This window comes from Diadema antillarum, unplaced genomic scaffold (assembly GCF_040938485.1).
Source record: "Diadema antillarum isolate AM-2024a unplaced genomic scaffold, OU_Dant_1.0 seq00000699_RagTag, whole genome shotgun sequence".
In the NCBI taxonomy this organism is placed as follows: domain Eukaryota; kingdom Metazoa; phylum Echinodermata; class Echinoidea; order Diadematoida; family Diadematidae; genus Diadema; species Diadema antillarum.
The window spans coordinates 182,282-208,829 of NW_027271604.1; the positions used below are offsets into that span (position 1 = coordinate 182,282).

The 26,548-nt window shown below is 37.9% G+C and overlaps 1 protein-coding gene across 1 annotated transcript; it reads left to right on the forward strand.

The window, feature by feature from the left end:
* The first annotated feature begins 7,085 nt into the window (after window positions 1-7,085).
* Window positions 7,086-22,534, forward strand: LOC139737687 (scavenger receptor cysteine-rich domain-containing protein DMBT1-like). Its single transcript, XM_071648367.1, has 6 exons — window positions 7,086-7,317; window positions 7,939-8,268; window positions 8,918-9,265; window positions 17,759-18,088; window positions 19,301-19,643; window positions 22,225-22,534. The coding sequence occupies exons 1-6, from the start codon at window positions 7,086-7,088 to the stop codon at window positions 22,532-22,534; spliced, it is 1,893 nt and encodes a 630-aa protein (XP_071504468.1).
* Window positions 22,535-26,548: the final 4,014 nt, after the last annotated feature.

Genomic DNA, 26,548 nt, shown 5'->3' on the forward strand with positions numbered 1-26,548 from the left:
TAAGTTTTTGCATTGGGTAATCTCCAAGGTACGGAGGAACTGGGTAATAATATTCTAACAATAGATACTAGAATTTTAACATTTTACCTGACATTGATCCTTGACCTTTGGCCCCTCCCATGACCCCATCCCTATACCCCTACCCCCCCCCCCATAAATGAAAATAGATAAATCACAAGAGAATCATAGTCGCCGCAGTAAGTTTTGTCTGGAAATACATGTACTCACCTTCAAAAATTGCATGTAGATATGTGGGAAATAGTAATATTGTTTTAAGAATTTAACCATTATGTACATGATTTTGACCTTTCACTTTGAGCGTGTTTACACAAAAGTTTATAAGCTAAAGACAAGTCTTCGTCCACTCACACATGCATCTTATGTCAAACAGTTTCATTATACAAACGGTGTCCAAAAAATGATTACGGAATGAAGGACAGACAGAAGGACGGACGGACGACCCTAACAAATGCCTCAGGCTACACTTCGTACGTTATGGCGGTGGCATACAAGTGTAAATCAAAGCTTGGATAGTCTGAAAGACACCGTGAGGAATCCAAAGAAAACATATCATACAGTTTTCCCGTCGCACACTGATTTCCCACTTTTTTTTTCCTTCGTTTTGGATCTGTCGGAAAGCGGTGCATCATTTCACATGAGTCAGGTGGTTCAAGCAACGCCATGCTGGGCAGGAATTTAGGCATGACAAATCTTCAGTTTTTCCGCAGAAACATATCAAAATAACTTTAAAATAATATAATTTTATTATATACCTTCTACTTCAATAAAGTAGACAACGGCAATGACAATTCATTATCCCCACTGCACCGTGACTGATATTGGGGATTTCCCAAAGGCAAACAAAATTAGCGCGTAGCTGCGCGTAATGAACAATGGGCACTGCGTATGAGCTTTGCTCGCGCCCGCGTGATTGACTTTGGTAACGACATGGCGCCTGTAGATCACGGGACCAGCTTTTGACCAATCACAGGCTTCAAAACACATAAGCCAAAAACCGAGTTGGCCAGACTCTCTTAATATACGGCACTGGCCTGTATCAGTGCCGTATATTAAGAGAGTCTGGCCAACTGCTAATTTGGACGCCATGTCGTTACCGCGCGTATTACGCGTCACAGGATTAGCGTGTACGCTCAGACGTAACAAAATAACCAAGCCAAATAAGGGGCAGTCAACAATGGGCATTGCGTATGAGCTCACTTCAGTAACGACATGGCGCCTGTAGATCACGGGACCAGCTTTTGACCAATCACAGGCTTCAAAACACGTAAGCCAAAAACCGAGTTGGCCAGACTCTCTTTATATACGGCACTGGCCTGTATCAGTGCCGTAATACCAGTCGAAACCAAACTTACGGGTAAGAAGCTAGCTCTTCCATGGAGCTAGTAGCCCCATGGCTCTTCTATACTCTGGTCGAAACAAAATATATTTTCTCCTCGTCTAGCTAGCTCTTTGGTCCAAACAGATTCAGTTGTCATGCTATACACGTAGAACCTATACGCATACTGTATTGTATACAAATTGCGAAAACATTGCTCTTCTTCTCTTCTCTTCTTCTTCTTCTTCTTCTTCTTCTTGTCAGTAGTCTGCTTCCTTCAACCTTGAAGATTCTTGCAGAACTTGGTGATAGTGTGTGTCATAGGGGTAAGGTGCATGTGCCAATAATTTACAATAGTTTCTCTATACCTGAATAGATATCCCTGGTGATTTAAAACAACCAATATGCAAATAAAATGATAATATGAGTGATTTGCGTTGTTGTCCCACAAGTTTTCAATAATCCCCTAATATAGACACTTACAAAAATTATTAATCTTCATCATTCAAGTTTGTATTATTTTTACGAGGAATCAAAAAGGGAACCTTGCTTCTTTTCCATCAAAATAATGTTGGAGCAGATATCAATCAATCAATTTCACTTTTTTGTACTATCCTCAATGGTTTTTGTAAGTTCAAAAATATTTTGTTGGGTTTTTTTTTCCTCCAAACTGCATTTCTTTCAGCCGTAGTCTATTTAATTGCTGCCCTTTCAAATTTCTGTTATCTAAGCTGTACCAATTCTTCTCTCAATGACTTAATTCTATCTATATTTTCATTTTCTCTGATATTCATATTTTGATCCAACAATCTTTCTAATTCAACTATTTTATTAACAAGATAATTTTCTGTTCTTACTTCTTATTACCTTTTTTTTTCTGTCGAATAGCATATAGAACTGTCACTGCTCTCAGTTCCATCAACAGTGTATTAACAAAAACAACTGATCATCAATTACAAATTTGAAATCACCTTTACTAACATTTTCTGTTTACCATCAAGACAACCAAAATCAAGATACTGTAATCTATTATGTGTTTATGTTTAGAAGAAAATTCATAATCGCTAGATCATTCTACCGAAACCATGTTTATGATAAGTATATGTGTGTGTGTGTGTGTGTGTGTGTGTGTGTGTGTTATTTTAATGTAAGAATTGTGAGGATATTAATATAACATGCACCATGCCCTTACAGGTAATTTGCTTCATATGTCTCCACAGTCAACATCTATATTTTCAGATACAACAATATTCCCTAGCTTTCTCATGAGTGTCCACAAGTTTCCTCAAAGTCAATTCATACAGAGACGTTCCATCTCTTTCCACCTCCCTGTTCCATCCAATTGGTCAACTTGAACATGTATGGCGTGCATGAAGTCACACTTCAGAACAGACCGCCATTTGCACTGCCATTACAGCAACATCACAGAACCGTATAATCGATAGGAAGCCTATGTGGGTGACAATAACTGGGTCGTGATTGTTTATACAAACCAAGTGTGTTGTTTGTGGGTTGGTGTGTGACGGGCTCGTGGGAGTTTATCTTTTAAAACACATCTTCTCTGTGCAAAGTTCGATTTTTTTTTCGTTAATGTTGCAGCATTGTCTTCATGTCAGATTTTCTTTAACTGGATTCCATCTACTCATCTTCGTATGTCATTGCTACTTTTTATTATCATTATTGTTCCTATATAATCTTATTTGTTATCAGAATAATGAATATGATGCACATATTACTGTTTTTATTATCAATGATGATAAGAATGATGAAAATAATACCACTCATGATGATAATGATAGCTATCTCATAGTGACTAATATTTATAATCATTGTTATAATCACTTTGATTTTCATCACTATAATCGCAGTTAAAGTCTTTATCTTCGCTAAATCATTTCGTCAAAATCATCCAACGCTATGCTAAGTAATTACCAGCTATATACATGGCATGAAAACCGTTCCAAGGTTGACATCTAAAGTTGAATTCCAGGGCACCATTTCATGAAAATTGTCAGCCCTGACAAGATGTCAGTCTCTGATAAGCACCATAGTAACAGTCAGGTGACCAGAGCTTCTCGGCCAGTCAAAACCGAGGATTTTACTGAAATTGTCAGGGCTGACAACTTTCATGAAACGGTGCCCAGATTGCACCCCTTCAAAAACAACAACAAAACAAAACAAAAAACCTCACGTACAACATTCATCTTTTTGTTCAATCTGATAAGATATAGGCCTAGGTCTAAATGGAATAGAATGAAATGAACTGGACACATACATTTGTCCCTGCTTTCAAATAAAATAATTGGGTGTGCCACTGCTGTTTTTTAGCTTAAATTACCTCTGAACTATACACTGTGCAGTGAATGCCTTACAGAAAATCATCTTTGTCCCTACACATTATAAATAAGGCAAGAAAATGACAATCAAGACTTATCTTCAAACAACTGAAAGATGCTTGCTCCTGTTAAACCAAGCCAAAGAAAGTCAAAGCTACATTATCATAAGTAAACATTATTCATATCTTAATGTGTAGATGGTTAATCTAGCACTATTTGACATACATTGTTTTTGGTCCTATACACTGTTACTATAACCAAATACACGTATTTACAAGTAATGCGAAGTCTGCCGTGCAGTCTTGAGGCACTCCTCGTGTTTCACCGAAGTGTGGTGCCACCTCCCCAACCCTCCACCCCACCCCTTCCCCACCCCTCCACCCCCGTGATCTTGGGCTAATTATGTCATATTCGTATAGGCCCTACAATCTTCTCATGTCGTGATCCCAGTACACAGTGCATTTGAGTAGTCACTTTTTTCATGGACACAAAACTGCGACCTTTAACATGATTTTTTTTGTTAGAGGATGGAGGGCTTGTAGAAGACAATAAACTATACGACAAAAATTGAAAGTTTGTCTTGCAGCTAATTATAGCCTTCTAATATTACTCATTTTACCAGGTCTTCTCTCTCCCTGCCTCCGTCATTCTAAGAGAAAAAAACAACAACATGAGTTTATAAACATGAGTTCATTTTCCTCTATATACTTCTTTCTCTCTTTTATGCTATGTGAGAGATTTTTCATGCCCGTTGAGCACTCAGACTGAGTTGTAAAGTGCATTATGAATACCCCCTATTTTTATTATTATCATTGTAATGATGATTCTATTATTACTATCATTATTACTATCATCATCACTATTATTATTGTCGTTGTTGTTGTTATTGTTATTATTATCATCATTATTATCATTGTTACTACAAAAACCATCAACCACATAACAACGTATTACGTGAGTGACGAGGCCTTCAAATAACGAGCAAGGAAGAAGTACGTCACGGGAACATGCTGTACTGACAACAGTACCGCTTGTCAAAAAAAAATACAATGGGACTTTCTGCAATGATAACTTTACAAATAGCGAGTCATACAATCAAAATGCAATTTGAAGACATGATAATTATCATAACTTACTACCTATCTACATCCTACCAGAAAACCCCATCGGATTTGCTTCAGTTGTCAACAGAGAAATGGATATCTTTGTAGAGCATGTCAGGAATCCCTTCCCTCTAATAAGTTTTGTTCATTGTGTGCACACCTTACAAATACACAGTAATTGTTTATTGTGTTCTCGCACAAAAAAAAAATATCTCTGACTCTAGTGACTTCTTGTCTCTTTACACTTTCAACTTACAAACTGAAAGTTTCGTTACATCACAAAGGAAGCAGATTTTCTGAGTTTGCAAAAGCGCTGGTAAAGTGTGAAAATGAATGATTAAGGTATATAGATATTTAATTATTAACAAATTGAAGATTGGATTGAACTCTTCCTCCTTTTTCTTCTTTTTCCCCTCTTTTCGATAATGAACAATAATATTCAAATATTTACATATTCATTTCATCACTACATACTGATATGGGATCATGCACAGAATTTGAATTCTATAAGTTAATTGCCCTGTCAGTTGTGAGCAATAATTTTTCGTTCAGATGGATACCAAGAGCATCCAAGTGCTAAACTTGGAAGAAACGGACCAATGACATACTTTACAACGATCCACATTTCTCTCTGACCACTTAACCACATTAAATGGGATATTTTTGCAAGATGTAGGTAAGAAGTTATAGTTTCATACCGTGAAATAGCATGCAGATTGTTTAATCATTTTGAAATTCATGAAGGCGGAAATCCCATTGTATTTTTTTTTGGGGGGGGGGGCATATATTGGAGAGCTACTGAGCAGTAACACATGCAACAATCATCAAGAGTTAGTTGGCATGAGAAGTGAAATAACAAGCAGCCACTGAAATGAAACAAGTAACCTTCTGTCTTTTGTATTTCCTGATCGACGCTGATTCACAAAGCATGATCACGAAAGTTCAATGAGACAAACAATTTGATGTAAGTGACAAACAGATCAAATCACAAATCGACCACATTTAAAACACATCACCGGCAAACGCACAAGGGAAGTGGAGCATTGCGAGTTCCGATAGCAGAGTACTCAGCCTTCTGCAACAAACCATTATTGTCCCACACTGCAGTCTGATACCCCCCATAACTATCGACAGATTAGCGGTATCTAATGTATGTATCTTTCTCCTCAGAGTTTTAATTGACCGACCCAGTTAAGAAGGTCACGGAGGGACGAGAACTGTCGTCTGGTATTTGCTTGTGTTAGGGTCAGTAATTAACGGAGAAGACATACTAACCGATTACAGTGTCTGCTCCAGGAGTTAAAGTCGCGCTTCCTGAGGGACCTATCGAGAACCACATTGGATCTTTGCAGAGATTTACCTCCCAAACAATGGGTAATTTTCGGATCGTTTGCGTAAGTCTCGTCCTTCTTTTCCTGCACTCAACACGATGTGAGATTGGTGAGTTTCAAAGTATATAAGACGTTTCAAATTTAACATATACACACACCACGAACATCTGCTGACGATATATAGGAATTTTTAAGGTGGGTGTTTGAATCAACTATGTATGCTTATTCGTTTTCCTTAAGGACATTCTAAGAGGACCCACTGTGGTTTAATGGATGAAGCTTTGGAGGTATAGGCCTATCCCTGTTCAAAATGTTGGACAGGATAGATTAGTCCAAGCATACACTAGATTACCAGGCCAGGGAATGCGGAAAATACAGTGCAAAAACTAGAAAAGCTAACCTGTGTAAATAAGACATGATCATTAAGTCCAATTACTATATTATCATTATCATTATCGTTGTCTTTATCATTGTTATCATTTTTATCATCATTATCATCATCATTATCATTCTTATCATTTTTATCATCATTATCATCATCATTATTCTTATCATTTTTATAATCATTATCATCATCATTATCATTCTTATCATTCTTATTATTAGTGTTATGATTATCACTAATAATGTTGTTGGTGTTATCATCATCATCATCTTCAACAATATTTATATCACTGCAGATATGCACGACATTCTTTTTGTATGATTTTGGTGTCTACCGAGTATTGATTTCCAAAATGTTAAAAGAAGATCTTAAGAACATATAGGAATTATCAGGTGTTTTGGACACAAATCTAAATCCATTTGTCTGCAACACGAATGTTCCTAGTATCGCTTAAAAACACAAAAACAGGGGAAAAATGTTTTCTTGATAGAGGGCAACATCCGACTGGTCAACGGATCTCGGTTGTTCGAGGGACGAGTTGAAATCTACCATCAAAATTCATGGGGAACAATCTGTGACAACAACACGTGGGATATGAATGCCGCCACTGTAGCTTGTCGGCAGCTGGGGTTCGACGGAGCTGCCCTCTCTAGTGGCAGGGCCCTCTTTGGTGGTGGCAGCAAACTACAGCCAGTTCACCTTAAGAATGTTCAGTGCACCGGCTTTGAAAGGCGGCTTGTCGACTGTAGGAGTGAGAACGTCTGGAGGAAGACTAACTGTTCTCATGGAAGCGGCGTCGGAGTTGTCTGCAGCAGAGTGGATGAAGGTAATTATATGGAAGGGGTACTCTTATACCACTTCAAATCCTACCCCATCCCTCTTATAGGAAAACTACGAAATTAAGGTTGCAAATCACCTCTTGTCTGAAAAGACCTGATGCCCATTTATAGTAATGTTGTGACGTAAACACAGAGAAGCCTGTCCTGTTTTCAGATTGACTCATTTTCACGTTCTACACAATTTGTCATGTGCTGATGCCTCGATCTGACCTCTATCCATTGATCAGACGGCCGACAGCAGATCATAGGGCCTGTACTTATCAAAACTTATCAAAGGTATACATAATCACAAGTTATAGTCCACCCTTATAGTTCACGACGGAGCAGATTTTTCGTCAGAACATTTTAGAGGGTTTTCTCATTATAGACCTATATAGTGCCAATGCCCTTTGACAGTTATAAAGTTTTGACCGTTGCGCGTTTCCTTGCAATAAGAAAGGAATGGTGTCTTCGACTATGTATAAGGGAGAGCTCGGTTGTCATAGAAAATCAAATAACATATTACATTGAATTTATTTTTTATCATTTTCTTTATTGATGCAGTCAGTCAATCCAGATACATTAGATTTTGTATCATTTTGTGTTTGATTTCATTCTGTATTCTGCAGATGAAGATGGTGACATTCGTCTTGTCGGAAACATGAATGGGAGAGGGCGCCCCGAGATTTTCTACAACAATCACTGGGGGAGATTGTGCACAACATCCTGGCAATTCAACGATGCCGTGGTGATATGCGGTGAACTGGGGTTCCTGTCGGCAACGATCACCAACGGACCCTCCCTCTTCGGGAGAGTCAACGACAGGCAACCGTTCTACGCCGCAGATTTCAGATGCTCAGGGCGGGAAACACACTTCAAGGAATGTTTCAGCAGCAGGCTCAGAGATGAGAGAAACTGCTCAAATTTCCAGGATATTGGTATCGTCTGCGGTAAAGAAGGTTGGTTCAATAGTCATTACAAGAGCAAGTGTTCTGTAATATATGAAGAGTTTGTTCACAAAAACCGATAAGTTCATATTTGCCAAATGGAGATATTTGCGATGAAAGGTCAAGAAAAATAAAGAGAATGATAAGAAATGTTTTGCTTCTTTTGACCATAACTTCAAAAATGTACCTTTATATGTAGTGACCAATGTATCATTTAAAAGGTACTATTTTGTACTTTATGACAGACACCGTACTTCAAAATCTTCAAAAATGGACTTATCGGTTTTTGCGATCAAACTCTTCATATATTACCCAGAAATCACACGTAGATGAGAGAAAAAACAAAAACCTGTAAAAGCTTAGAGAGTAAGACAAAGAGGTATCGGCGATGAAGCTTTCCTAACTCAGTTGTTATCAATTAATTATGAAAATATTTTAAAAATGCGTTCATTCTTTCCTTATTGAACTACATGGCAATGAGGACATTCTTTCAACTGAGCTATGGCAACAAAAGATTAGATAATCGATATAGGTAGCTGTTGTTTAACTTTATTTACATATTTCTGTATCATCGGTGCACATATGTAGTTCAAAGCGCAAATTTTACTTGACTACTTACATTTTATTTGTATATGACTTTATCCACATGTTTTGATGACAGCGAGAGAGGGTTCCGTGCGACTAGTCGGGGGTTCCACGCCTCACGAAGGTCGCGTGGAGATCATGCATCGTCACGAGTGGAGCACAATATGCGGGCATTCGTGGGACATCAGGGACGCCATGGTGGTCTGCCGCGAACTCGGCTTGGGACCGGCACTGGCCGCCCGGCAGAACGCGGGCCGCTTCGGCGAAGGGGCGCGACATCAGTACGTCCTCCGCCATATGGTGATGTGTAAAGGAAAAGAAGGCTGGCTGAGGAACTGTCCTCAAGCCAGGCCAGCTGGAAGAGCGCCATCATGTGGGCACAAATTTCATGCTGGCGTTGAGTGTATGGCAAGACCGAAGGAAAGTGAGAAAGGAAAATTGCATCCGAAGACGTCCCATGAACGACAACCATTGAATAGACCCGTACAAGCAAGGGTTCCGACCAATAAGATCAAAGGAAATGAACAAAAACCCGCACAAACAAGGTTTCCAAGTAATAAGGTTATTAGAGGAACTGAACAAAAACCCGCACAAACAAGGGTTTCAACCAACAAGGTCAGAGGAAATGAACAAAAACCCGCACAAACAAGGGTTCCAACTGATAAGGGTATTGGAGGAAATAAACGAAAACCCGCACAAACAAGGGTTCCAACTAATAAGATTATTAGAGAAACTGAACAAAAACCCGCACAAGCAAGGGTTCCAACCAACAAGGCCAGAGGAAATGAACGAAAACCCGCACAAACAAGGGTTCCAACTAATAAGGTTATTAGAGGAACTGAACAAAAACCCGCACAAGCAAGGGTTCCAACCAATAAGGTCAGAGGAAATGAACAACCCCCCGCACAAACAAGGGTTCCAACCAATAAAGCCAAAGGAAATGAACAAAAACTCGCACAAACAAGGGTTCCAACCAATAAGGTCAAAGGAAATGAACAAAAACCCGCACAAACAAGGGTTTCGACCAGTAAGGTCAAAGGAAATGAACAAAAACCCGCACAAACAAAGGTTTCGACCAGTGAGGTCAAAGGAAATGAACAAAAACCCGCAAAAACAAGGGTTTCGGCCAATAAGGTCAAAGGAAATGAACAAAAACAAGTCAAAAAGAGATCATAGCTTATCAGTAGCAGCTGCTCTAACTCCAGGTTTGAATTTATATAATATATATACATATATATAATTATACATATACTATACATATATGTAATCATATATATACTGTATATCATATATATATATATATATATATATATATATATATACATATAAAATAGCATACATACTTACGATACAGGCCGACAGTGCATGACAAAAGTTATAGTGCACGCAAAATATAACGATTGCAAACGATAACCCACTATCGATGTGACTATCGGTTTTTGCTCCCTCACTTTAATCATTGAGTACTTGAATATATATATTGAATGAGCGTGTGAGTATGACAATATGGATTCAAACGAAGATTTATATACATACCGTATATAATGCTATGTATGTATAGCACGAGTGCTAGTCTATACATTGGGGGCGAAAAAAAAAAAATCAGAGCATAATGTTGTACAATTTAAGCTTAGTTCATAATAGAGCTCATACTTTATCGTCAATCTTTGTTAACAATGAAATCTTGAGATTTTTACGAAATGAAAAACTTGTTTTACCTATGGAATACTTAGCGGCAAACGATTTCAAAACTTTGTTCCTGCAAAGAAAATTGTAGGATGCATACCACTGGTTGTTTTACATTCAGGAGTCTTCGCATGGGGTGTTCTTTGCCTTTGGTTCTATGTGTATAATGCATCAAAGTATCGTAATATTGCATTAAAGAATGTGGTAAATAATCTTTGTGTAAATCGTATACGAAATTTCTGATACTGCAAATTCAGAAAGATTATAAACATCCATTATTTCTAGATTGGAGAATAAAGGCCTAGAGCTTGTTCGAAATGGGGAAAATGTACCTGTTCTCATGGCCATTTTCTGTGCCAGAAATATGTGATTTAGGTGGTTTTGTAAACACTTCCATAAACTTCAATTCCATAAGGTACAGTGTGATTGTACAAAGAATTAATTCAAAAGAATGGCAATATGTCTAGGCACATGATATCGTAACTTAAAAGAAAACCGATTTTGTGCCAGATACATTTTATCAATACATCGATTTTGGTCCTTCCACATTATGGTGTCGTCAATTTGAATAACTGTTCATTTGAAGAAAAAAAATGCGACATGAACTCTATCTATATTGTGTCAGAGACTTATTTTTAGTGATTTTTGCTTCATTTCGCAAGGACATGTGCAAAATGGCTAAGCGTATAGATATATTATGTAAAGAGCTGCCGAAGACAAGTTTTTGTTATGATTTCTGATCAAATTTAATGAGTGAACCAAAAGGCATTTTTAGAGTATGGAAGACGAAAGAAGACATCAAACTTCTTCTGGAAAGCAAACTGACAAAAGTGCTATCATTATCATTATCTGGATGCATGTATCAGTAAGCAATAAAACACTTTCACAATTGTTTGTACACCGAACGTTCGTTATTCCGAATCACACCCCATTCATTATGCCGAAATGTTCGTTATTCCGAATAACACAATCCAATTTACATTAAGATGAACGTAAATCCGAAAATAAATTTTGTGGCTTTATTCCGTAGGTTCATCAATCAGAAAATGAAATTTTCATGGAACTTGGAATACTTAAATATTCCATACATAGGTTTTTATTTCCTATTTAACTTTAGGCATTAAAGTCAACTTGAATACATACCCTAATGAACAGTGGAGTTTCAATTATTAGTCTGGGTGCCAAAGGCTGAACCTTGTTTTACCGTCCACCCAATGTTTTTTGATGGTTTTACCTTATTTCGGGGGTGCTGAATCCGAATCTGCATGATGCAACTCTTGCATCCTTGAGGGTTTTGAAATATTCAAGATGGCCACCAAAATGGCCGCCCAAACCGGAAATTCCCATGTATTTCCTTCTAACTGATGAGAAATTGAAAACAATTGATGGTTTTACCCTATTTCGAGGGTGCTGAATCCGAATCTGGCTGATGCGACTCTTGCATCCTTGAGGATATTGAGATATTCAAGATGGCCGCCAAAATGGCCGCCAAAACCTGGAAATTCCTATGTATTTCCTTCTGAATGGTGAAAAGTTCAAAACAATTGATGGTTCTAAGCTATTTCGAGGGTGCTGAATCTGAATCTGGCTGATGCGATTCTTGCATCCTTCAGGATTTTGAGATATTCAAGATGGCCGCCAAAATGGCCGCCCAAACCGGAAATTCCTATGTATTTCCTTCTCAATGGTGAGAAATTGAAAACAATTGATAGTTCGAAGCTGTTTCGACAGTGGTGAATCCGAATCAGGATGATGCAACTCTTGCATCGTTTAGGGTTCTGAGATATTCAAGATGGCTGCCAAAATGGCCGCCAAAACCGAAAATTCCCCTGTATTTCCTTCTAAATGGTGAGAAATTGAAAAACTGTTGATGGTTTTATACCCTAGTTCGAGGGTACTGGATCAGAATCTTGATAAAACTCTTGTATCCTTAAGGGTTTTGAGATAATAAAGATGGAAACCAAAATGACCGCCCAAAATGGAAACTCACATGTAGACCCCCTTTTTCCTTCTAAATGGTGTAAAATTGAAAACAAATTGATGGTTTTACCCTATATTTTGAGTTTGCTGAATTTGAAGCTGCAGGATACAGCTCTTGCATCCTTGATGGTTTTGAGATGATAAAGATGGCCGCCAAAATGGCCCCAAATGGCCGTCAAAAACGGAAATTCCCATGTAGGCCCCCTAATTCGTTCTAAATTGTGTAAAATTGAAAACAATGCGGTTTTACCCTTTGAGGGTGCTGAATCCGAACCTGGTTGATGCAACTCTTGTGTTTGGGGGGTTTTGAGAATTCCAAGATGACCGCCAAAATAACTGTCAATATTGAATTTTTTGAGAGCCTATCCAGCACCCTCGACATTTTGTTGTTGCCATTTTTGCATTCCTTAGGGTTTTCAGATGTCCAAGATGACCGCCAAAATAATTGGCAGAAATTGAAATTCCAATGTTGATATTTTTTCTTCTAAATGGTGAAAATTTGAAAATAAATTGATGGTCTCACCCCATTTCGAGGATGCTGAAGGTTTTGAGATATTTACAAAATAATGTCCTGTATAAACGAAAATTCCTTGATATTTTCTTATAAATAATGTGAAATATTGTGTTATAACGTGAAGCGAGGGATTAAAAGCAATAATCCGTATTCTTGAATTCAACTCGGTTGAGCAAATTTGTCAAATCAGCCAACAATTAATGGCATCCAAAATGACTGTCACAATGGTATTGTAATATACTGAGATATTCCGATATGTCTCAAACGGAACTTTAACACGTAATTGAAAGAAAAATGATTTATACTGAAACGTACAAACACAAAGATAAGACTGATTTTTTTTATATGCACAATTGTTATAAAGTAATGCCTGTGGTAGCCAATAAGAACTCTGCAGACTGATGTAAAGTTAATCCTTTTGGATATAACAGTAATATCAAACTATGGCCTGCTGGTATTTGGTGTTGAAATTTTTCTTGTATTATTATGAGTCTCGCCGCGTACTCTTATGAAACTTGTGGCATATTCTGATTACGTCACTAGAAATGGTTGGATCCATGACCACTATCGTAGATATCAATATAAGGGTAATTTCAAAAGCACTCAGCGTGATTATGATATTCGTAAGTACTGGACTATCAACTATTACCTTACATGTTGTCGTTTGTTTGTTTGTTTGTTTTTTACTGCGCGTTACCTGTGATTTTTCCATTCCCTCGCTTTGACGACAAGACCCTGTATCTGAAATGTTAGTGAAAAAGACTTTTTTGAATAAACAGTCAGATAATTTTTGTAGATACGAGGTTTTTCGCCTCATTATTATACATATTACATCATATTGAAGAAAATTTTGAAGCAGAACTATGAAAATGTCCGACATTGTCGTCAACAATGTCATCAAGACCACCAATATGAACCAATTAACCAATGTGAGTGTTCATGGATGAAACGATTAAAACTGTTCATGGATTAAAACAGGTAATGTTGGGAATTTCAGTAAACTTCTCTACATCACTATCACTATATGATCGAGATGGGTATGTCTTGTCCACTGATTGTTAGTGTTCAAAACATATCCATGATATGTATAGATGAAACAGTGTAATCTTTCAAACATTCAACCGCATCTGTAGTCTTGCAGGATTCATTCCTGGCACAGCTGTATCTTACAAACTCCAAGATATCCGGTAAAGCTGGTTTCACAGTTCAAACTGGGATGTACAGTATGTTCGTTTATCAGCAGACTATGATTTGATTTAGATTTTGCCATTGACGAAAACCTGAAATAGGGTAAAACCATCAATTGTTATCAATTTCTCACCATTCCGGCGAGCATTTTGGCGGCTATCTTGAATTTGTATCTCCAAACTCTCAATGATGCAAGGATGGTATCGTCCAGATTCGCATTCAGCAAAGTGATCGAAATAAGGTAGAATCATCAATAAAATTGTTCTCCATTGCGAAACATTAAAATTGGAATACGTGGAAATTTCCGGTTTTGCGGCCATTTTGAAATCGGAATAGAACGATCAATTGCAACTGATTGACAAATTGCCCTACATCGACGTAAATAAGCACTGAATTGATCAGTGTTTTAGTAGTAGCCATGATAAAAAATCATGGGCGTACATACTCGAGCAGGATTCGAACCCACGACCTCCTGATCACCGTACAGGCGTCATCTCCACTAGACCACCGAGCTTTCGCCCGACAGCAAGTGTTGGTTCTAATCCTTATAGCATGCAGCGGGTACTGCTTTTGTTATTCGGTGATCAGGAGGTCGTGGGTTCGAATCCTGCTCGAGTATGTACGCCCATGATTTTTTATCATGGCTACTACTAAAACACTGATCAATTCAGTGCTTATTTACGTCGATGTAGGGCAATTTGTCAATCAGTTGCAATGAAAACATCACGACGGAAGAACTTCATAAATTTGAAGAACGATCAATTGTTCTCAATTCTGAACCATTGAGAATGAAATACGTGAGAATTTCCGGTTTTGGCGGCCATTTTGGCGGCCATCTTGAATATCTCAATATCCTCAAGGATGCATCATCCAGATTCGGAATCAACGCCACCGAAATAGGGTAAAACCATCAATTGTTTTCAATTTCTCACCATTTAAAAGGAAATAAATAGGAATTTCCAGTTTGAGCGGCCATTTGGTGGCCATCTTTAATATCTCAAAATCCTCAAGGATACAAGACTTGCATCATCCAGATTTGGATTCAGCACCCTCGAAATAGGGTAAAACCATCAATTGTTTTCAATTTCTCACCATTTAGAAGGGAATACATAGGAATTTCCGGTTTGGGCAGCCATTTTGGCGGCCATCTTGAATATCTCAAAATCCTCAAGGATGCAGGAGATGCATCATCCATATTCGGATTCAGCACCCTCGAAATAGGGTAAAACCATCAATTGTTTTCAATTTCTCACCATTTAGAAGGAAATACATCGGAATTTCTGGTTTTAATTGGCGGTCATTTCGGCGGCCACTTTGGCGGCTATCTTGAATATCTCAAAACCCTCAAGGATGCAAGAGTTGCATCATGCAGATTCGGATTCAGCACCCTCGAAATAGGACAAAACCATTAAAAACATTGGGTGGACGGTAAAACAAGGTTAGGCCCAAAAAGTGGCTTCGGCACCCAGACTATATCACTTGATATAATCTTTACTTTCTCGTGTTTGATAACTTTGACAATGGTAGAAATAAAAGGTCCCCACAGTATCCTTACGTACATTATTAAAGTTGTGTTGGTACCAAACACAAGTTGGCCACTCCGCATTTCTATGCCACGAAGCTGGCTTTGTTTGGTTGTTGAAATGAAAATAATCTCCACAGAGAGATGAGATGACAGATGCCTTATTCCAGACCTTTAATCATCGTCTTTACCCGCAATCACACTGGTAAAAGATCGAGATCTTAATGATCGTGATTTTTAAGATCGCGATCTTTAAAATCAAGCTCTTAAAGATTGCGATCTTTGGCCAGTATGACTGCGGCTTATGGCAACATTATGTTCTGGTCATCAAAGTTATTAGCACTGCCAGGGAGTATATAGAGGGTAAGACGTAGACTATGTCGTGTGACTCTAACAAAATTATTATGCAATACAACACAAAGTTCAATTTGGCTCAAGTAATGTTAGATGAATAAATGATAGACGTGCCATGAAAAAAAAAATAAGATTGTGTTGTTAAGTTATAGAATTTAATGTTTCCAAAGTTTTATTTCAAGAAAGGACATAACTCGCCATCACATTCAAATTGACAGAGGTAAGGAACAGAAGTCTCTCATTGAGCTGCATGCAAATCTTCGCCTGGCGTCCCTTTTTATGACATGGAATTGTACAAAATAAGACGCGTCGTTTTTATTTAAATTGTTTTAATCTTAAAACAACGCATTATTTTGGAGAGTTGTTGTTGCTGTTTACAAAATCATCAACAAACTGTAGGATTTGAAATCTATCATTGTGTGCTAATCTGTAGAAAAATTGTGAGGGAATAATTTACCTTATTCAATTTGTGTGATTTCAGTGAGAACATGTGGAAGTGTAAATTCAATGATGTCTTATTCATGTCCAATTTATACTTTTAACCTGTTATTTCATTTAATGCACCAATGTTATTTTGGATATGGTTTTGGATTGCGTGTGAACTATACCCACGCGTACTCACATTTTATCCTAGATTTTTATTTCATGCCGTCTGCCGCTCGGTATGTGTTCGAAACTCTGTAATGAGAAAAACAAGAAGAAAAATGCAATCATTATTTACATAACAAATGTCAGTCTAATGGTGATAAGGCTATCTTACCACATTCCGTCATTGTTTAATGTCACTTTACTTTTCAGTCGGGTAAAGTTTACATTAATACGTCACTCGCTTTATACTCTGAAATCAATGGATTAAGGAATTTCACAATTATGCTTTATGATTCGGTTATTCTTTAACCATAGGATAGGCGCGGTATAACTCTCCTCTTTGTATTATCGTAGATGAACCGATAACTAACGATGAGTCCAAAGACCTTGTTTACCCATAAACACTTCAGAAACGCAGGACGGTATATTCCATATCCATTGCGCCCCGACTGGACTACTGTTCACCATTCTGTATCTTGTAAGTGAATATTGTAGTTCAAGGACAAAAGTCTAACTTGCCATCTCCAAGACAAAGGAAGACACATTAAAACCAATCTGAAAAAAAAAAGTGATTAATTAGAGTGAATACTATGATGCTGCATTGTGTTCTAGGAGTTCTTTTGGCTCTCTTCGTCGAAGGAGTATGGACACAAAACGGTGAGTTATTTTGTACACTCGATTATATAGTAAGATGGTTTCCACCAATCGGTAAAAAACTAAAACTACGAGTATTAGGTCCTGTTGATCATGGCTTTAGCACGTGCGCAAAATATCAAATCAAATTTTAATTGACCCACCAGACCCACCCTTCGTATTGATGCCACTACATCTGAATATGGTTCACTTGTTATTTCGAAGGTTTCTAACTGCGTTCGTTATTCCTCTGGTGCGTTATTCTAAACGTTCCATCAGCCAGTGAATATCATAGTAACTATACTGCAAATTGGTCAGTGTGGCAATCATCCAACACAACACCATAACACTAACTTTTGTAAGTCAGAAAAGTGGAATATTACAATGCTCAGACAAGGTTATCAATCAAACAAAATTGATGTGCTCCTAATGTCCTCCTATTGAACACACAGAGGGTGACGTTCGTCTAGTCGGTGGTACTACTGCTGCGATAGGGCGGATCGAAATATTCCACAACTCAGAATGGGGAACCGTGTGCGATGACAGCTGGGGCATGAACGACGCGGAAGTCGTGTGCCGTCAGCTCGGCTACAGCGGAGGCGCCATACGGTACGCCGACAACGCTGAGTTCGGCCAGGGAGACCGGTACCAGCCGGTCTGGCTCGACAACGTAGGCTGTACGGGACGCGAGGAAAAACTAATGTATTGCAGTCATCGGGGATGGGGCAACACCAACTGCCTTCACAGTGAAGACGCGGGAGTGGTTTGCGACACATCTTCTGGTAAATCGACGGTGCCCTATCGGTTATCCTCAGCTTATCTGTGATAGTCCCGTAGTCCCGTTGCTTCTTCCCCAATTATCATCTTCATCTTATGGTACCCATTTTACTTTGGGGGTAACCAATTCAGGTAAAATAACAGTAAATAGACCTAAAGATCTGGACTCTACAGGAGATCTCGAGTCCAAAACCTGCCGGGCTTGTACGGCCGTAGATATGTTTTACCCTCTTGAGTTGTCTGGACTCAGGTGTACTATACCGTATGTCGCCCCATCCCCCTCCCCCCTCCCCCCTCCCCCCCAAAAAAGTTATATATATATATATATATATATATATATATATATATATATATACAATGGTGCCCTCCGCAACGATAACATTAAAAATAGTAAATCAATCCAAGCACAATTTCAGGGTATGAAACTACAAATCATTGCCCACATCTTACAGAAAATCCCATTCAATTTGCTTCAGTGGTCAAAGAGAAAATAATGAGGATTTTTGGAGAGCATGTCAGGAATCCCTTATACCTCCAAGTTCTTTTTATGCAGTTCCAAGAGCATCCAAGTGCTAAACGTGGAAGAATCAGACTCATGACATGTTTTACAACAATCCACATTTCTCTGTGACCGCTTAACCAAACTGACTAGGGTTTTCTGCAAAATAGAGCTAAGATGTTACGTTTTAAGACCCTGAGGTAACCATTAGAAGGTTTAATCATATTTTGTGTTATCAATGCAGAAATCCGATTGTAATTTTTTTTTTTTTTTTTTTGCGGGACACACTGTAGTGTGGCATAATCATTACAGTTCCACTAGCAGAACAGCAGGCCTACTTCTGAAAAAAAGTTATGAATCCTTTTCATCTTCACTACTGGACAAAACAAACATTGTTTGGTTATTACCTTTGATTAAGTATGACCAAAGGTTCGTTTCAACATTCAAAATCAAGACGATAGTAACTTCCAATGAACCGAAATTCGGCATTGCTCTTGCTTGTACCATGTTACACACAATATCGTTCGTTTCATCTAGGGTTCCTAAAAGTCAATTTGTGAATTTCAAACACCAATCAAACATAATTAAATGTTTCCTTGTCCGATGACATAGGATACGGAAGTTATAAACTTCAATACGGAAGTGATATGAAATTATCTTTTGGTCAATTTCCCGCGATGGTTTTTAAACCCCCCCCCCCCCCCCCCCCCAATTCTAGGCTACGAAGGTCAAGTTCGTCTGGCGGGAAGCAGTGTACCATACAATGGCCGCGTAGAGATCTACCACAGCGGTGTGTGGGGCACGGTCTGCAATGACCGTTGGGGGTCCAACGAAGCTAGGGTGGTGTGTCGTCAGCTGGGGTACCCGGGCGTTTACGACTCTCACACTTACTACGGACAGGGCACTGGACCTATTCACTTAGACGATGTCGTCTGTTCTGGATATGAAAGCGAGCTGTCCGACTGTTTGCACGATCCCTGGGGACAGCACAACTGCGACCATTCCGAAGACACTGGCGTGCGCTGCTCCACATACAGTAAGTATTTCTTTATGGCAGAGACGTAAATATATCACACGAATTTTGATTGCCAATCTAAAGCAGAGAAAAAAATGATAATAATGATGAAAATAACAAAATTGTCTGAAGAATATGAGACAAAAAATGGACCAAGTTACTGCCAAACATCTAAATCCTTCTCACCCACATTCTCCCCGCGTTTTAAGTCTTTCAGCAAAAGGAATATTTTGATGCAAAGTATCAACAGCCATCCATAATCTCTTTTACAGCATAATCTGTATGAAAAGGTGTCAATCGCATCAAAAATCATTGCTTAAAGATATTACGTACGTTTACTTACCAATTCCCAATACTTATCCCCATCCAATCCCCTATTTCGTCAACTAAAAACATTGAAAATTGAGGATCTCCACACCTTTCAAAGTGCTGTTTTTATGTATAAATATACATTTAATTGTCTTCCAAAAATTTTTGATGGCTTCTTCATTCCAAATTCCACCGTTCATTCATATCCAACACGTCAGTCGTCCGATTACCATCTCGAAAACCCCAGAATCATTTTAGCTAAAAAATCATTAAAACATAATGGACCAGATATTTGGAATTCTTTACCCCCTAATTTAAAACAAAGTACGTCGTTGAACATTTTCAAACGAGAACTAAAAAACACCCTCATAATCCAGTATACTTCTGACACATAAATATTCATACCACCTGGTCAACAAACACCCTAAACAATGAGTTCACGGCCATAACTGAAGTAACATTCACCTCATCACGCTGATACACAAAATAACACTCAACGTACAAACCAAGATTCATCCCAGCACAATGCACACCGCACTGCACCGCACGCCCTTCGCACAATTACTTCCCACTCAGTGAGTGACAAGATTTTCTTTATGTATCTCTTTATTGTGCCCTTCGCACAATTACCTCCCACTCAGTGAGTGGCAAGATTTTCTTTATGTATCTCTTTACCTGGGGCCATCTTCCCCGTCAAGCTTAGCTTATGATGATGGTCCCCTGCATTTCATTTTTATCATTTCCCATTGCTTCCTTTTATATATGTATAATATTCGTTCTTGAAAAAAAAAATGTATGTATGATCCAAACGTTACGAATATTAGCTCTGTAAATGACTATGTAAGCATTTTGTTGATTTGTTGATTTGTATTGATTTTGAAATGCAGAAATAAAAACTGAACTGAACTGAACTGAACTGAACTGAACTGAACTGATATTACGAATTTCATTCTCTGATTGCTGTAAAATATAATAATTATGACCATCTTTCTCATGTGTGTGTGTGTGTTTTTTTTTAATTAAGAGTTAATATATCGTGCCGTTTAGCACTGTACACCAACTCTTCATTTATACTCCTCGTTCCCTGATTCGAAACTATCCATTAAAACAGGGGGGTGTTTCATCAACGTTTGTCAGCGCTGACAATTTCAGCAAAATCCTTGGTTTTGATTGGATGAGATGCTCTGGTCACTGACTGTTACTATGGTGATTGTCAGCGCTGACCATTTTCAGCGCTGACAAACGTTGATGAATCACCCCCAGGTTGTTGCAGTTTGTCAGTAATGTTTCAGAGCTATAAGAGAGAAAGAAATTAAAGGGGGAGACTAACTGAATAAACAACTTCGTTTTTCTGTTGGCATATACTAGTATCAGAAAAGGGGAAGTCAATGTCTAGTAAACATTGTCGCTGTTTAAGATTCCTACTCAAGGGAACCATTAAGAAAAAAAAATCCTTTCTCATCAGAGGTAAGTGATTTTTTTTTCCAACTGCTTGCCAAAAACTTTGGAAACGTATGATTGACCATGGTATGTCAAGCCAAGCATGTTCATATTTGTGAGAGCTTATCGATAATATTACATCGTCACGTTGTCTTCATCATGAGTATCTGTATAGATAGCACTGCTTGATATTCATTCTGCAAGATTTAGGTATGCGACGAGTATATAGGTGGTTTCCAGCTCTTAGATGTATATGCTTTATTCCCACCAACAACAGCACTTGAACATTTTAACATAGTACGATACTAATTAGTTATTGAGTCATGCATTCAAAACAATCTTGCAGATTTTATAGATTTGTATATGTATACAGATAGATAGATATATAGATACATAATGATGCCAGTAGCGTATCGACTATTACTGTTTATAAGGATATATTTCCTTTTTAACTGGCACATGACGCGTCAACCTCTTTGACCCGACTACAAGATTTCTACCCTCTCTCTCTCTCTCTCTCTCTCTCGCTATTATATCATTATATCATGAGCGCGCACTCATAGATGCACGCTCTGCATGTTCAATTTTTTTTTTTGCTTTGTTTTGATACCGTCATTGTCAAGACTCCTGAAGAAGGCGTAGGACGCCGAAAATTTGAGTCGAATAAACTCATGCTTAATTGGCCAAAATGCATTACCATTTTGTTTCTTCATTTCTTCGTGGAACCAATACGTGGAATTTCAACATGTTTATATATATATATATATATATATATATATATATATATATATATATATATATATCTGTATAACCATCTCTCACTTTTAAAAAACAAGACCCTTTGTCAGAATTGTCCATTGTGTTTCCATCTTTTTTAGGTGGTATGCAGGCTTGGCTGATATCAGTGATCGTGATCAGCTCTATCTTTTCTTTGTGCTGGTCGTGGCTTGCATCGGCACTGTGTGCTCATCAAAGAAAAAGAGGAAGCAGCGAACTCAAGCTGTAGATGTCAGAAACGCACACGGCATGGCGACTGTCTCGCGTACTGCTGACGTGACCCTCTACCCCAGCGTGCCCCCAGCTGGATCAGTAGCCCAACCACCACCGAGCTACACCGCGACAATGGCGCCTCCGACCCAGCCACCTGCAATGATGGCTTCCTACGCTTACCCTCCTCCTCAGCAATAAGCAGTGCTTTGCCTGGTGGACTCATCCACAGTCCACGGTCCACATGGACTATGCATAAACATCCATACACAAAAACACTTACATGTTATACACGTGCGTTTGTGTATACATGCGTATTTTGTGCGTCCATCCCATGATCAGAATCATACTCGTATATAAATTGTTATTTAACCTTTAAAAAAAAACGTGAACATGTATTCCACATCTGTACTCAAGTGCGTATATTCTTATAACGTTTCTGAAATAGAGTCCATACATGGACTGCACATAAACATCCATACATAATGACACACTTACATTTGTGTACACATGCGTACTTTGTGCGTCTATCCCATAATCAGAATCATACTCGTATAAACATTGTCATTTAACCCAGAAAATGTGAACATTGTATTCCACATCTGTATTCAAGTGCGTATATTCTTATAACGTTTCTGAAATAGACAAATGATATTGTAAAGTTCATTAATCGGAATTGTCATCTGCAGCTTTTTTGTTTAACTTATGTTTGGTTTATTAAAATACACCATGGATTTGATGAATCATCTATAATCAAACATTTTACTTCTGTACCGGACCGCCCAAACTTGTGGCAAATGTTTTTTTACTAATTTTAGATAAAACAATGCTGAAAGAATCACGTTTTTTACTCGTACCTATTCCAATTCACATTCAATGCATGTAGAGTTTCTTATTAAAGATGTCTCCTATTATTACATAGGCCTACAGGGTTAAGTTGTGAATTCAATGCATTTTCATTGTTCGCCTGTCCGCACGACCGATTCAATGAAGTCAATAAAATCACTATTCAAACCTTTCTAAACTCAAGCTTATAAACATGATTACCTACAACAATTTCCAAGCTTTATTTACAAAACATTTTAGTAATGCCAGTGTAAGCAATAATATGTATGAATCAGAGAGTTGAACACCAATTATCTTCTGAAATGCATGGTTTTGCCCTCTTTCATTTTAGGTCACAAAATGTCGGCCCTATCATGTAGGCCTATAGGCTATACGTATGTGTTTGTGTGTGTGTGTGCGTGTGTGTGTGTGTGTGTGTGTATGTGTGTGTGATTGAGTGTGTGAATGTGAGAAGTTTCACCCATTCAAGCAGAGGATTTCATTTTACTTTTTTTTTTTAAAGAACAGAAATCTCGATAAATTGATAACGAATGTATTGATAGTCTTAAAAAATTGAAAAGATTAAAAAAAAAAACCGGAGTCTTGCAATAAATCCGTTAGTATTTAGGAAATTAGTGTGCGTTTTGAAAGTCCTCAAATGGGGTCGTAATATTACTGCGAAATAAACATATCTCATGTCTCATTTTTCAACGGGGACCTGGTTGTTTCCTTTTACCATCGTCTTCTGTTTAGAGTTCAACACAATGAACTGAAATTTCGAATTAAATCTGATCCTACAATCGCAGTTTTGTTTAGAATTTCTCGGAAATTCCACAGTGAAACCATAACAAAATGTTACTCTACTTCATATAATTATTCAAATTGGCTTTAATAACCAGAGTAGCATTTAGCATAGATTGCTTGCCTTTTCAACAGACTAGACAGAACATTTTAAAGAAGTGCTATATCGAATTTCCACATGTTTCCATGAAACGGCATTATCGGTTATAATGATCACACATGACATCGCAGAGAGATAAGGTGGTTTATGGCACTATTCACTTAACATTATTTTGTTTATACACTTTAAAATAATTCACAAAATGACAGGATGTGATGAAGCATGGTATAGATTCGAAGGTATTATATCAATATGCCAAGAGGGTCGACATGAAATCTTCAATTGGAAACTTGCAAACTGTGTATAAAGGTGATCTATTATGAATACATGTATATCGAAATGTATAAGTTTGTGTGTGCGTGTGTGTGTCTGTGTGTGTATGTATGTGTTGTACATGAATTTAGGGAATTATAAGATAGGTGAAATATAATCATGTAGCTTGACCATGACAAATCATTATAGTAAGTGATACACCAACTTTTGTCAAATGATGAAGACCCATGATATATACAATCATTCAAGAGGCCCTCCTTGCTAACACACACATACTCACACTCGCGCACACACACACACACACACACACACACAAACCTAGCTAGTTTATATGTGATCCACTTGCACGTATGCTTACACATAAGTCATGAGCCAAAAACGTTTGATAAGGATGTTCAAAGTTTACAATACTTGAAAACGCGCATGTTTCGGAGGGAACGCAAGAGCACAAACACGTACATACACACAAACATGATAGAATAATTATGTAGGGTGAGGTGAGGAGAAAGAAAGAAGGAAATCCCTGATGTCATTTAAAGCTGGGTTGAATATACATTAATAATTAACATTATGTCCGCAAGGCGGTGAGACAAGCTTATTACCTCCACACGTGATCAGCGGTTTGCCATTAAGCAATGCATGCACTTAGTCATCGCAACTCGCAATATAGTGCTAACCCGGAGTACTGGCAATTATACGTTCATTGCCTTCCCGATCAGGGCTTGGTTGGGGCGGGGGGGGGGGGGGGGGGGTAGTAGAAGAAGTTTTCTGCGTCCATAGAAATAGAAGACTATGGAGGTCTATTGTCTTCACACTTTGTGCCTTTAATGATTGTTGAAGAATAGAAGCGTTCCTTGGACAGGCTAAATTACTTCGTGGGGAAAATGCTCTTAAGATTTATCGTATATCATTTCTATTCACGTGGTCAACGCCAGAAATGGATGTAAAAGGATGTATTTTTTTCTTTTATTTCTTTAAAGGTCCTTTTATTCCATGATTAGACAGTTTTCCAAGGAACACGGAAGATCTGTTTCGGTATGTATATTAAAGTTGTTTGAAGTTGATAATCACCTTCCTGAGAATGAATATTTCAATAGTGTAGTCATCACTGTTCCGACGATATTAAGTGCTCATATAAGCGCTTTATGTTCCCCCGAGGACGTAAAAGACACTTTGAGAACACGGAGATAAGTCCTTCTTTATATGCATCTACGCGTCATTTATATTAATCATTGAGTGCATGCAGGCCTTTTAATTGTCCTGTCAAAATACGGAGTGTTGCAGTTATAAATTTGATTTTGTATTCTGATATTCACCTCTCTTCACGAGGGACATTGATTTTGAAGAAAGCGTGTTTGTCTATTCAGGAGCTTAGAATTCATGATCCGTTTGTTATGTTTTACATTATCTGTCCATTATTTCTATTTCCAGAATATCCTCTTCCATAAGCTTAGCTCAACATATCTGCAAGAATAGTTCCAGTAATAATATGTGCATCACACATCAACTTTTGTGTCTATTACTGAGAGAACATTGTTATGGGATCGTTTTCAGCTAAAAAAGTTGAATATTTCTGTTCATACAAAAGCACAAATCACTAAGTGGATGCTTCAGTGTTATTTTACAGACTTCTTATTTTGCAAGTACAATGGTCAGACGCAAAACTCTGTATATTACAAGTACATTTGTTTCCACAGTTTTCAAAGGACTTTAATGCAGATCTTTAATTCTTATATGAATTAATTCATGTCTAGAATTTAAAGAAATTGTTTTTGAAGCTCCTTGATAAAACAAAGACAAATCATTTTGTTAAAAGGTCTACGTTGATACAAGTATGAAACACATTTCTTACAGTGCAGACATCATTGTGCTATCATGTAGAGTCATAATCATTTTGTGAAAGTAACCCTTCAACATTAAAAAAAAAACACACACCTAAGAAAAAAGCACCTAAGATTCTCCATAATTACGCTTTACCTTCAAGTATCATCAGTGGTATGATTATCTTTGTTGCATTACGAGTAGCATCATTTTGCTATAAGATCAAAGCACTGATGAGTTAACAGGCTTCACTTACTATCTACCTTAACCCATCAAAGACTGGTCCTAAGTATATTCGGGAAGATGTCTGTGGGAAATGCGTGTTTTAGTAAAATCAGTTTGTCATCAGTGGGTTTAAAGGGATTGTATAGTATTGGTTGAGGTGAGGACTCGGC